This window comes from Pleurodeles waltl, chromosome 10, assembly GCF_031143425.1.
Source record: "Pleurodeles waltl isolate 20211129_DDA chromosome 10, aPleWal1.hap1.20221129, whole genome shotgun sequence".
NCBI lineage: Eukaryota > Metazoa > Chordata > Amphibia > Caudata > Salamandridae > Pleurodeles > Pleurodeles waltl.
Window position 1 is genome coordinate 891,354,004 of NC_090449.1, and position 14,687 is coordinate 891,368,690.

At 40.5% G+C, this 14,687-nt stretch overlaps 1 protein-coding gene across 9 annotated transcripts in view; it reads left to right on the top strand.

The window, feature by feature from the left end:
• Positions 1 to 14,687, top strand: part of AKAP9 (A-kinase anchoring protein 9) — a 969,300-nt gene that overhangs the window by 299,669 nt on the left and 654,944 nt on the right. For 7 of the 9 annotated variants that reach the window (XM_069211620.1, XM_069211621.1, XM_069211615.1 and 4 more), the window contains one exon: positions 1,915 to 2,220. The exons of the other annotated variants lie outside the window; for them this stretch is intronic. In XM_069211620.1, the coding sequence (XP_069067721.1) occupies positions 1,915 to 2,220 (306 nt within the window). The remainder of the gene's footprint in view (positions 1 to 1,914; positions 2,221 to 14,687) is intronic. 9 annotated transcript variants of the gene reach the window in all.

The window sequence follows — 14,687 nt, forward strand, 5'->3', positions numbered from 1 at the left end:
TTTCCCCAAGCATCATCCTGGAGTGGGGGGCGAGACATGGTTGTCCTCAGTTGCCTCTCCTATTTGCCCTAGTCATTGAACTGTTGGCAGAATGGATTTACCGCAATGTGCAACTCAGCAATTTCTGTTGGCCTAATGTCTGCGAGGGTTCATTGTCTGTATATGCCAGTGATCTCCTAGTTTTCATTAGTGCCCCTGAGACCCCTGTGCTCAGCTCATATTTATGCGTCAAATATATGTAGAAGCATCGGACTTCATGTTAGCTGGCCCAGATCTACTTATGTTCCCCTGACTGACACTCAAGAGGACATAAGGTCTAACTTTGCAATGCAGTGGCCGCCCAGCACTTGGGGCTGCACATCGCACTTACCAGTCTGAGTGCATGGGACTTGAACAATACACTTTTAATAGCCTGTGTGCGGAGAGGCATGGACGTACTGGAAAGCCTCCCCTTGAGCATAGCAGGCTGGGGAGCGCTGTTCAAGATATTAGCGCCCCCGAGACTCCTATACACACACTACAGAACTACTTGTATGACATACCACTCGCTCTTTTCAGCACACTACAGTCAGCAGTTGTAAAGCTCCTTTGGGCGGAAGGCCAATAACTTATCTCCTACCGCAAATGTCTACTTGCCCCCTATCATGAGCATCTAGGAATTGCTGGTAACTGTATTACTGGGCCAACCAACTCATACCAGCTTTGCATGGATCGCCATGATCCCTCCATAGCATTAGAATGCTGTGTGCTAGAGTGCCATGGCACAATTAACTCCCTATATGCGTCTTGCCTGTACTCTGTCCTTCCACCAGTGACCCAAACAAACCTTTTATGCTGGTATTAGGCACTGTGTTGTGTCAAATGGCACCAGATAACAATGGCTGAAACGCTACTATGAACTGGGAACTAACTCAAACACACAGTCACACTGGAGGGCTTCTGAGCATGGGATAACACTGGCATAACCAAACTGGGGGATGTCTGGAAGGGTAGCTCCAAGTGCACATTTCGATATCTTGCAGACACGTTTACAATGTACCGCACACAATTTGACCACTGCTTACAATTGCTACGAGTCATGGGGTCTCCGTCACCTTTAATCAAACCCTCCCATGATGCAACCCACAGCAAGCACACATTATGGAATCACGAATGGAGTGGAAAGTAATCTTCTCTTTATATCACACTATGGTGCACAAGTTGTCAACCACTCCACAGAACCTTCTTTCATATGATATGAGAATACCCTGTGACACAATAATAACTGACATTGTATCTGACACTGGTTGTGGTATAACAGTGGAGCCTGAACCAAAGCTGATTCTACTAGGGCTGATGAACCATTGGGGTGGGAGCAGATATATGAGAATTTTGGTAACTGGGCTTTCTTGTTCCTAAAAGGAACATAGTATGTCATTGGAGATCTGAGCGAGCACCTCCGGTAGCTGAATGGGCACTTGGAATGGACTACTATACCACGGCATAAAAAATAGTGTACAAATCCGCAGCTACCAGAAAACCACTATAAGTCTGGGGAGCATGGATGGCCCATGCTGACAAACTTGCCCTGCTGGGTTAGGATATCTGACATAAATACATGTGTTAATTACTTCTTGATCTGGGTATCTTTGAGTATTGTGCAGCTTTTCCTTTTTTCTCTGTATGCTAATGTTTACTACACATGCATTAAACCCAATAAAGAGAGTTATACATAATGTAAACTTACGTAAGCACAAACAATAACTTATTTATTTTTTCTTCAAATGTTACTTAGTAATAGAATAAATATATAGGTTTGTCTAAACATACATATATTTATGATAAACTGGTACTGCATGAATAATGTTTTCATTCTATAATTTATGACTTTTTTTGGTAAATATGATTACTAAGATTTATTGGGCATTTGTTTAGGTTATTGTAGAGATGACAGTATCATTTGCTCAAAAGTCTGAACTAGCAAGGATTGCTAAACTGCAAGAAGATGAAGTACGTAATCAGCACACACAAATTAATGATCAGTGGGAGGAAAGTGAAAGTACGTTTTACAACGAAGTACAACTGCGTGAATCAACAACTGTTGGAGTGGGTAAAGAACGATCATATTGCCATTTAGAAGACTCCTCTTCCAATCATTTGTTGAGCTTTAGGGAACGTGAAATGGCATGTTCACGGGAATCTTTGCCCGGATATTTCAATCCTGTTTTAATGGAAACAACCGTAAGTATAAAGAAATCCATACATGCACACCTTTTTCATATAATGGAATGTGGTTCATAAATATGCTAAATTATGGTTATCTTTCAAACTAATGTGAAATGTTAGAGGTGTAAAAACACGTAGGAGCAACAACTTATATGTATCAACGTGGCTTTTCCATCTTAAAGTAAATGATCATATTGTGGTCTCCAAAGGAGTGTGTAGTGCCAGATGCTATCATCGTCATACTTTGATATGGAAAAGAGTACTCTAACAGGCTTGCAAGTCTGCAGTCTGGAGACACCAGTGTGCTTAAGCAATATTTTTACATACAGCACATAAATGTTCTACGTGAGAAGGATGTGATTTGCTTAGTGGACAGACCACTGTAGGTATCTTCCATCATTTCCTCCACAAAGCTTAGGCTTTGGATTATTTTATAAGTTGATGTTCACATTTAGTATGGAACATACTGTAATACTCCTACATAAGTTATATGTGAGTATAGATTAGTAATTGGTAATGGTTAATTGCATGTAAGTGTGTACTAATTGGGTAAGTTGATCAATGTTTCCCCTCTAGCATATTGTTGAGTGAAACAGTCCATTGCATAAACCCCTGCTTTGAAACTATAAATCTTCATCGTCCAGCACTTAAAGGAAGAAATAAAACATTTACTTTTGGAAAATAATGGTGTTGCCCCTAAAATGTTAGGTGTCACACGATGCAGATTTCCTAAGGTCCCAAAGAAAACTGTAGCCATTTTGGAGATCAGAAAATGTAGTAGGAGCTTTTCGCTTCTGGTTTGGTAAAATGTTTCAAGTCACACAAACCTGCGATTTCTCATCTGAAGGTGACAGAAACACAGCCTTGCCACACCTCCCAAAATAAGTACACTTACACACAATACTTGATATTTTACACTATATACTTAGTTATTATACATTATGAATCTACAAATCAGAAATCAGAATGTGTGAATATTATATTCAGCACAGCAGTTTTTATACAAATTAGGACCAGAATAATGTAAACCCATGCCATATTTCATGACACATCTTTGTCCTACAAAACACACCCTTGTTATAGCCAGCAGTCTACCAGAAGGGTTATAGTAGGTTATCAAAATATACCAAGCCACGTAAGCCTCCCCATGTACCTCATTGTGCATCGGGCCTGAAGTTGGAACTTTATTTTCCAGCATCCTTCTGGAAACTGGTCACTGTGGCTGACCCGACCTCTACACCGGCATCTAATATACTTTTGTAAAGCAGGGTCTTCTATTAAGAGAGGAGGGCGGTGTTAGCTAATGCTAACTTACTGTTTTTCTTCCCACCAAAACAGAACACTCAAGACCATCTCTCCTTATATCCCTGTTTCAGCTTGTGCGCTTGTGAACAGTGTGTGCATAAGAGAATGGACATTTTTCTTTTCTGTCTTGAGTCTGGCCAAAGTATGGCAGTCAATTACACATTAATTAGTTGCACCATTCATCTGTTATCCAGCTTTCTAGGTCATGCACTTGGACCATACACTGCACCATTTTCAATGCACAAACAATGCCTATGTTAGCATACAACCAAGCCTATATTTCATTGCACATAATTGTTTTTATATTGAAGCCTTGCTACTGTTTCAGTACAGGATTTGGGTTTTTCTGGAATTCTTTTAAGATGGTCATAAGAAAAATATGTATTTTCTTGTCATTCCGACTTAAGCTTACTAATGGGACAGTCAAAGAAATTTAACGGCTGTATTAAGAAACTTGCAGTACAAGTAGTACATGTTCATCTTTCAGTTGCTGATTGCTGAATTTGTATTAAATAGGTGTTAATGAGGTGAAACCTTTGCCCATGCAGTGTTGACATATAAAAACAAGCATTGGCAAAGCCAATAAGTCTTGCCTTTGGGACGTATTGATTTTGGCTATGGTTTTAGTCCTGCTGCATAGCATTCCTGATTCTGAAAAGGGTGGTTAATAAAGAGGGATAAAAAACCTACACCCCTGGCAGTATCATTTGGTAGGCAAACACCAAGCATGTACGTACCTGCAAAATGACGCAAGCAGTTTTTTTTGTTTTATCAACAAAACAAAACTGGGCGGTTCAGTGAAAGAACCCCAGGTGGTAAAGTAACCTGGAGACTGGAATCACGGAGTGCAGCGAAGCAACACAGAGGGCAAGTGGAAGCAACACCAGGGGTGTGTGAGACAAGCAACATGAGATCACATTTAGGGGGATGCTACACAAAGGGTGCAGGGAGGAAGCCATCAGAGACAGAGCAACATGGTGTGTGGTGGAAGTCAATGACCAAGAGTGCAACGTGTAATTGAAGTGAATCAGAGAGTGGCCGTAAGGACAATGAAAGCATACGTAAGAGCAGCTTGAAGAGCAAAGTTGTGTAAAATTACGTTTTTAGAATATTAAGAAAATAAACTTTCCGGGAGAAGTGGGGAAACGCAAATAATTTGGAAAATGTCTGCACACTCATAGTGTGCTTTTAGGAAGGAAAAAAAAATCCGAAAAGTAAACACTGAAAGGATAAAAGTATCCAAACAGTGGGATGGTAAATAGGCTATGCTGCTCAGGAAGAAAAAAGATTGGGTGGGCAGCCTAAAACAAAAAGAGATCTTATAGAAATCAAGAAGATAAAAGTGAGAAAACAAAAAGGCAATGGAAAGCAGTGGGTGGAGTTGCTTTCCATATCAACTGTCAACATGTCCCCAGTAAGTCTTTTGCAAACAGACAAATGCACAGTCAGGCTTCAACCTAAAGGCAAAAAAAGTTAAGTAATCCTGCTTCAAAATGTGACTCATTAAGCTGCATGATTTAGTCTACCCTGCAGAATAATATAATTCTTCCTTCAGCATAATTCCAGTGTTCTTCCAGAGGCCTACGTGTTATTAATGGACTGGCTGCAGTGACCCTGGAGCTCAGCGATATGAGGATCCCACTAAATGTCATTTATGGCTATCATTTACAGACCTTTGGGTGGATGGAGGGCATTTTTCTTGCTCCAATTATTGGTTGTGTCACTGTTTTTCCACTGCAGGTTCCATTTGTGTTTTGGAAATTATCTATTTGAATTATGTGTCTAACACTGAAAGCCCATGCTATCTGTGCACTTTTAGGGAGATAATTGAAATTGAGGAAGATGCTCTCACAGTTTGCGAGAAGGCTCCACCAACACATCATTGTGACAGCAGTTCCCAGGAAATTATGGGGGAACTCGGCGGGATCTAGTCCCACGAGAGGGAGAAGATGGCAGAGACTGAGCTACTGGGGGATTGGGACTATTTAGGGGGGTGGAATGGATGTACAATTATGGTCATTCCTCTGAGCGAGGATGGGGCAGAGGGGTGGGAGGAGACCATGTTGGGGTAGCTCTGTTGATGGCTGCTGGGCTTAGTTGAGTTGTTATTCTTCGGTTTTTGTTTACTCTCTTCCTCTTTAAAACCAATAAAATATTTCTTTAAATAAATAGTATGTAAGTTCAGAAACTTTAGCTAAATCATTATTGCAGGATGATTAATTCAGTGAAGGAATTTATCCCTTGTTTTTCTATGGATATTAGGAGTGCAACCGACATCCCAGTGATCTGGGAGGCCTTCAAATACACCTATGGTCCTTCTTCGGCGTTCTGAAAGGTGATTTTAAATATTTGCAGCCTTATACCTGCTTACACTTTGGGGTGGGTGTATGAACTTGAGATGCCTTTGGCGTGTTGTAATGCTGCTATGGCTGTAATTCCTGGGCTTGCCATGCCACACTTTCTGAGGTAAGCATGGAACTCACTGAGTAGTGCCACGGTTTTGTGGTAAATACCTAAAACTGAGAATGTCATGTTGATTGTGACTTTTATTGGCTCCGGTATGAGTAATTATAAAAGCTCAAAGTTTAACAAATATAACCAATGTTTTTTTATATTAAAAAAGTCACCACAAAAAGTGGGAAGTTTTGAGCATCTCGGTGGTGAGGGATGTCTGGAATGATGCAAGGTTGTTCTCCTTTCCGGAGCTACAGGCAGAATATGAGCTGTTGGGTAGTCAGTGCCTCTGATACCTACAGATGCAGCATATTCTGCTGTTGATGGATCGACCCCCCCTGGTGTACAGGGTCCCTGACTTCCCCCACCCCACCTGCATGCACGTGCCATTTTTCGGGTGCACAAAACACCCTCCCACCCCTTCCCAGGGATAGATGGGTGAGGTACTTGGGTAGACTCGAGGACGAGGCATGGGGCAAGGCTTGCCATTACCCGAAGAAGTGGGGATTTGTTTGGATTCTTGTTGGGTTCAGCTTAAACTGCTACAAAGGGTGTATTTCATGAGTGAAAGTTTGCATAACCTGGGTTAATGTGCCTATGACTTCTCTTTAAGGAGTGTGGTGAGAGAGGTATCTTGAGTGACACGATATAGGAATGACCATTGGTGCGAAGCTCTTGGGAGAGAATGGGGTTGCGTCTGTCTGAGGTGGTGGATGTCTGGATACAGCTTATGTCCCAGCTGGTGGTGCTGGGCATATGAGGGGAACAGACGCTGAAGAGGTATACCCTGCTTTTCTGTAATATTACAGGAGTGGGAATAGAATCTGAGCTGGTGCATGCGAGCGGAGGAGCAGGTGTAAAAATCTAGGGGCTGCTCCCACAAGTTTGAGACGTTTTGGCATTTCTGGAAAGCTACAGAGGCCTGTAGTTGAGGTCTGACACCCTTTAGTGGAGGGCCCTCAGGGAGTTGCAGACGAGGATTGTCTGGGGCTTGGTGAAGAGAGACACAAAGAATTGTTGGCAGAGGATGATTGTATTTCTAGGGGACTGGTTCTGCTATTTGTGTTTAGTGCATCTATGGAATAGGGTGGTGTGGATCGATAACTCAGCCTTATATGTGTGCAGGGTAGGGAACCAGCTGTCCAGGCATGATGATGTTTCTTACTGCTGTATACCGGAGTGGATCGCTGGCCTTGTGTTTTCTTCATTGGTGTCCTGTGTGTTGAATGTTGAAAATGCCAAAAAGAAGATTCTTTAAAAAGACATCAAAAGTCACCCTAACTGGGAGATTCATTTCATATATGGCACAAGTTAACACAAACAAATAATTGCTTAAATAGATTGGAGCATGTTGGAAACTGAACCCAGCACCCTAACTAATACAGTCTGTTGGATAAGAGCACTTGAGTGAAGGCAAAAAGTGATAGTAAAGAACATTATATTAATGTAAATACGATTGGCCAAATAGTTATGAAGTAGGAGAATCTAAAGGTAAGATACTAACCTTAAAAGCAAGGGAGAGGGAAAAAAGTAACTACATGAGATTAGAAAACATTCAAATAACCAAAACCATACATGAAATATCTGAAATTTTCTTCGAACATTACAGAAAGGGCTATCATTCGGATGCCCAGACCACCTGTCAGGAAATATGTACCTGAATATGTTACCTGCAGCGTCAAAATCAGCTGACTAAAAGTGTGACATCTTCTTGCCCTAACAAGAAATTTTTAAAACAATATTTGATCAAAAGGCTGGCAAGGTTAGTGGAAAGATGGTATCTGCAGAGAAAAATGTCAAATGTTCGCATCTGAATTAATTCAGTTTCTCAAGGCAATGCATGAGTAGTTTCTTGAAAGACAATCATTTCCTTTCTTTAAGCTTAGTGTCATTGTAGGTTCATCAAAGCAATGGAAATTGCCTTCACAAACTTCTTCCTATTAGCCTGTGACACTGATAACTAACAGTGGTTTGATTTATGCCAAACTATTAGCTTACGGTTAACAACTATGTTAGAAACTCTAATTTATCCAGACCTACTTCATCCCGAAGAGGAACATTGTGACAAACACCCACTGCACTATAAAACCTATTGACTTGCTGCAGACACTGAAAAGCCCTGCTGCAGTAATTCTACTCAGTGCCGAAAAGGCTTTTGATCCCATGTGAAGGGTGTGTCTGTTTTCCTTAATTTTTACAATATTACTAAAAGAGTTACATACGGAGCGCCAGTTTTTCAGTCGTTTTATAGAAGCAAATCTGCTAATTCATGCTTCTATGGACGTTTTTCTGAATACTCTTAAAATAGATCCCAAAGCAAAATAAATAGATCCTAAGGAGTCTAGATCACTAAGGCATTGGAAGATGTAAATGATAGTAATTTCAAACTACTATTAATCAAGGCATTCGTTGTAATGGAAAGAGTTGGACATCCAACAATATCCACCAATAGGATAGATTTGCTTGTTGAAAATATTTGTTCTTCCACTATTTGCATTTCTTTTTTCCATGGTACCCTGTAATCTCCAGGGACTTGTCTAAAAGTGATGGCACGATTAGGAATTATATTTGCGGGGTAAAAAAAAATCTGAGAATTTTTATGACCAAACTTCTAAACAATTTAAAGGAAGGAGGTCTGGCTTTACAGGTTATTACGAAGCAGCCACCACACAGTATGTTATGTTTTTCTCTAATCCCAGATCAGCAGATCTTCGATAACAGTTTGACAACAATAATATTAAAGCATTGCAATACTTTTTTTTAAGTAGCTACACAGCCTGAAATTATTCAGGTGTAAGACAGTAGGTGAAATTTGTAAAAGATGCAAAGTTGTAACTAGATCAATAAATATACTTACAATAAATGCACAAATGAGAATGCAAGAGTGTACAGAATATAGTCTCTTATTAGAGAAAGGTACCCTTGAGCTGGGAAGGGATTGATGTGGGTCAGGTTAAAGAATTTCTCATATTGAGTGAAATCTTCCTGTGGAAATATGTGAAGAACAAAGTAGTGGTGGACCACAATAGTAATTGGTATTCATGTCTGCAAATTAGAAATTTTGTTTGAACTACCAGTGACTTCATTTAAATTCAGTGCTCTGCCAACTTTGCTTTTAAAATATTTTTGCTGAAAGTACTATATCACAGGATAGGTGAATAGTATGAATACATGATGGTTAATAAACCACATGTAGGAAAACATTTAGAATAACATATTTCATGTCATGGCACCATGGTCAGAAATTTCTGAGTGCACTTTTTGTTATCTATCCATGGGACTAATTTGAAACAGATGCATCTCTTTCTAAATTGTCTATTTTATCTGTCACTGGAAAAGTAGCCTCAAATTAAAAACATCAATATCCAATGACTGCAGAAGGTGTTGTATAAAAGTATAGGGTGTTTTCCACATATGAAATGGTCTTGTCGATATCTTGAGGACGTCTAGAAATCAATGTATGATAATTTCTCAAATGCAGTAGAGCACAAGACTGATCATAGTGCAATACCATTCATGTGGGAGTACACTCTTGTAGATGGAAATATACTAAAACAAGATCGGAAATCATTTTTTTAATAGGAATGTTGGGTTGCACGATCCTTAATGACTTAGAAGTGGTGAAAAAAACATCCCTCGCCCCCATCATTTCAGAGATAAAAATGTCAAGGACAAGGAGACTGTAGTGCAATAATGCTGACTGTATTAGTATGCTGAAAAAAATTTAAAAGTAATGTGAGTAATTTAAACATCTAATAAGTATTAATTAGAATACATTGGCACTTTAAAATGGGGAAGAACATGGAACAGGTATATGTTAATGAATGTATACATGCCTGTGATTGTCGATTGCAGAAACAAACATACATTATATTTAATTAATTTTATCCTTTCCTTTAGTACTGTACTGAAAACAATAAAAGTTGTAACAACACAACTATTATGAACTGGATATGTCTGCTTAGTACCTAACCACAATAAAATCAACAGAATTTCCAAAAGCAGGAAGTCGGAGACCTTCCCTATTTGTTTTTTAATTATGCAACAGAATACATTTCAAACACAAGTATGGAGCACCAGATTAATTTGATAAGTAACATTTATATTTTAGCAAGAAGGGGAAACAAAGCAGATCAAAAGGGCATAAGGGCAAAGGCATTTATCACAAATTAGGGTAAACAGTCAATGTACCCAACCACTAGCTAAATGTAGCAGCATAATATAGTAACAACTTGGTTTTCTATTTCATAATCTTCCTGGATGCTGAGAAGCATAGATTCCCCTTTCACCACTTCAGATCCCTTGCTGCCACCCCACTTGAACAGTATAGATTCTCTGTAGGGGTCCGTATACAGTCAGAAATTGCAGTGTCTTGGTCCCAATTCTGGTGCTGTCTGTAGCAACAGTCTCCTGGAATACCACAGACCTCCTGTGGACTGAGGCATTGGGTTGCCTCACTAGCTTCCTCCTAGCAGCTGTCTTCTCTTGATTGCTCCTTGACCATTTTTCCTTGACGTACCCACTGAACCTTTAGATCATATCCTTAGAATCACTTCAGTGTCTCTTTTGTTCTCTGACAATCTTATTTTTAACAAGAAAAGCTGACAGATACTGTTACCATTAAGATGAAGGAGTTAGTAGCATGCAGATTGGTGTATATGGCTTATGTATAACCTTCTTTAGAACAAGACTCTTTTCCCTAGGCACTATCATGAAATGGAAATATTTCACCAAATGTGCACCTGAAATTTACACCTTTTACATGCTGTTACGTGACCAAGTATACAGCATTGCTTTACTAGGCACATTGTTCATGAGTAGCTTTTAAGGTTCAAAAACCGTTGCATTTTAGAAAGCAACTCCTCAAGGAAGGATATATTAGCAATGAGTGGACGTCCTACCACTGGAATGATATACTGCAAAATGATGGGGTTGTATTGACTAATTGAATGCTGGATGAGTAACAACATCAGCCACCAGGACGCACCACAATACTTTGGGTGTGATAGTTCTAGGCAGGTGCTTGTGAGAGAATCTACAGTGCTCGGAGTTCTCATGAAGCTAAGAGATCTGGCATCCTGTGAAAAGTCAAGCAGCATCATTGATTTCCAATTAATTTCTGAGTTATTGCCTTTTGCCTGCAAACTTGTGATAAATCTTCCCAATGTATGCAACAGCCTGTGGTTTTAGTCTGTCCCTACAGGTGGATTTGATTGTCTTCAGGTGCATAGGAATGTGTGTTTGACCACTACCAATGGCATTGAAACCATGTTCCTAATGCCCCTCTCTAGTAACTTGTGTGTCCCCATTACCTGTATGTCTGAACTGGTGTCTAGAATGCTAAGAGAGAATGATACAATAGAATTTTGTTGTGTGGTTTGGAGTGGTAGCTAGGATGGAGCCCTAACAGCACCTACCCGCTGTTGCTGAATTTAAGGGCCAAACATGAAATTAAGAACTTACTACCTGAACGGCTTCAGACTCTTATATAGAGATTCTGCCCTTCAACTACAGATATGTTCTGTTACCTATAACACCAGAACCAGGTACTTGTACATCAACATCCACCCTCTTGGATTGGCAAGTTGCCTCTAACATCTATCCAAGACAAATAGCATTTGCAGAGGTATGAACCTTAAACCCAGCAACCTGATCTCCTGGATTCTGTCCCACACATTTCGATTCTTGGGTCGGTGCCATTTAACATGCTACAATGAGCCCTTTTTGCCACAGCCCTCCAACACCTAACAGAGCGTATGTTGCCAATGTACCTAAACGTAGCTGGTATGTTGTGCCATGTATACACTAACTTCAAGCTAGTGTCCATCTCACTAACAATCTCCTGTGTGAGAAGATTAGTAGTTCAAACCATTCTTGTGTGAGCGACATTTCTAGCTCTTTTCCTTACTATTTCTGGAAACCCCACTTGGGTATTGTCTCTGTTGTCCTTATTACCTGATAAAGTCTTAAAATCATATGTCTTTCTATATCAACCGTTTGTAGGAGCTTCTCAAACATAGTGAGGTTCCTCAAAGCCTCTTCCCTAGCTGAGCTTTGTAGGTCCAGTTCTGGAGTTGTGTGCACCCACCAAAATAGTTTGCCCTCTCCCAAAATCGTGTTTAGTTTGCTCAAGGGATTTGATATTTTCTTTGTGGATTTGTTCATTTCCAGCTGATGTTAATGGTATGGATGCACTGACTAAAGTGATAATGCAACCTGTGATGGGATTATTTTTTTGGGGTAGCCACCTCGAGTAATAATTACAATCCTTGTCAGGGTGAATTCCCAAAGTCACAAAATTGACCCGAGTTCAACTCCTGGTAGCTTTTGCACAGGGCAAACGGACTAAACTGAGGGCAATGTGCAAAGTATTTATGCACTGCCAAAACAGTAAGAAAGTCAAAATGCAAAACAATAAAAATCCCAAACCGAATAAGAAAAATAGATTAGCATTTGCGACACCAAATGCCACCAAAATTACAAAAATCCTATATGAGTAATCAGAGATATGGATTTCTAATGTTTAAGTAGAAATAGCGCAAGAAAATGCTAAGCACCAATGAAACTGAGAATGGTCAGAATAGACTGACATCTATGTGCAATTTCAGGCTAACTACCTTAGAGCATAGGTCGGATATACCAATCAGGTTCACCACAATCTTTGTCCTAGATACAAGAAGAAGCAGGTCCAGTCCTTCAGACTCCTCTCAGGTCACAGATAGCAGGTCCCGTTCTCTTCTGATCTTCAGTAGTTCCAGGAAGTGTGTGTAAGTGGGTGCCTGGAGGAACCACTTTTATGTCTGGAACCAGCTGGGGGGAGGGTTGGGGTGGGGGTGGAGTAACTCCTGATAATGCCATAAACATTTGGGGCCAGGCTTACACATTTGTTCGGTAGGTCATTTTTGCCTTAATGGAAACAGGCCCAAAATGCCATGTGTCAGGGTACTTTCAAGGTGACATAATTCTTCTGCAACACTCAGTCTGGGCTCTGAGGACTTGGTGTGTGTGGTAAACATACAATGAAAATCCTAATATCCTCCCACATCAAGCAGCAAAATTCAGTTTGGTGCAGGTATTGATCCATAACTATTCCTGAGACAGAGCTCTGGTAGAACAGCAGTGCACTCCAGTCAGTGGATACACAGGAATTGTCTTGGCATCCTGTTCTCTCCTTTTCAAATGTCCTCCAGGTGTTATATGTGGTTCAACAAACCTGTCAAGCATGATTTGTAACTGCAGTGTATTTTCTATGACGTTTTGAGAAGTCACCTGTGCCCATTCAGGTCAGCTTATTGTTTGCTGCTAGGAGGCATTTCGAAGTTTAAGACACTGGATGCATATCTCCTGTAAAGAAGTTGTGTGTGAAAGAGGACCCAACCCACCACGTTTGGTTCCAAGCTCAAGTCATTTAGGACCAGGAAATGAAGTGTTCTGCATACCACTCTGAGGACTGCGAAGCAACCAGGGTTGACAGCCAGTCTCGCGGAGGTGAGAAGACATCACAAGACGTCGTCCATTCGGGGCAGCAACTGTGTGACTCTTAAAACCAGACAAGATACAACTATATGATTCCGGTAGGTACATATGAATCTTGCAACTGTATGATTGCCATAGACCTGGAGAGGGACATCACCTTGCCATGATTAATGCCACCTTACTCAGACTGCATCTATCTCAAGTCCTGTCAGGACCCCAACTGCTGGTACCACCTTCAGCTTGACCTGAATTGCATCTGTCACACTTGGAGACAGTGACTTGTTGATTATTTGGATTGTGACTATTTTGTCCTATTTAGTACTACGCTGATTAAAGTACTTTCTGTTTTTTAAATTACCTGCACTGGCTTGGACACTGACTTTGTCTCTGTTGGTCGATTGCTGGGTGCTGAGCTTCAGCACCCTGCACTTCCTTACTGAGAAACCTGTGACAGTTTATCCTTGCTACCCATGGCGTCAAGTGTGGAATTAGTTTTACTTGATCCAGTTTGAAGAGCCCTTGTAGGAGGAGCCCCAGGACTTCAATGGCAAACATCCTCATCCCCCCACTTTTGAGGCCCAATCGACCCTTTACTCACCTAAACCCCTCCCCAGTCCGCTGGTCCACAGAGCAGACTAGGACACAAACTCAACTTTGTGTTGTGGTAACTGGTGATAATAAATGAATGGCACTCACTTTGTATAGAATCAGTGATGAGTCTGTTCCTACCCACCTACTAAGTCTTGAGTGGTGTCTGCAACACTTAGCAGGGAAAATGTGCTTCTGCTGTGGCCCATTGTTCTCTTCTATGACCCATTCTGGTAAAAAAATATATATATATCAGTTATGTGGGGAAACACTTTTACCACAGGCATCCCATCCATGTAAAGTGATACATTACTTGTTGGCTTCAGCCTTCATTATTTAGAGTGATAGCTCAGTGAGTTTAACACATTATTATTAATATCCGTGGTGGTATTAGTATTCTTCTTAATACTACTAATAGTAATACTAGTAGAAGGATGTGTAGATAATCGAGAAATTGCTCCAAGCAGGAAGGTGAGCTTTCCTTCTGTAGAAGAGAACTCAGCTTATTTAAAGAATAGCAGCAAAGACAATAAGGCATAGTTCCCACTTTTAAAATTTTCTTCCCTTTCTTTTTTAAATTGAGACCAGTTGTCAGGAAATGTATTCTGTACTAGGTGACCTTGGTTTCTTATGAGGTTTAGCGCAGTATTACATTTTCT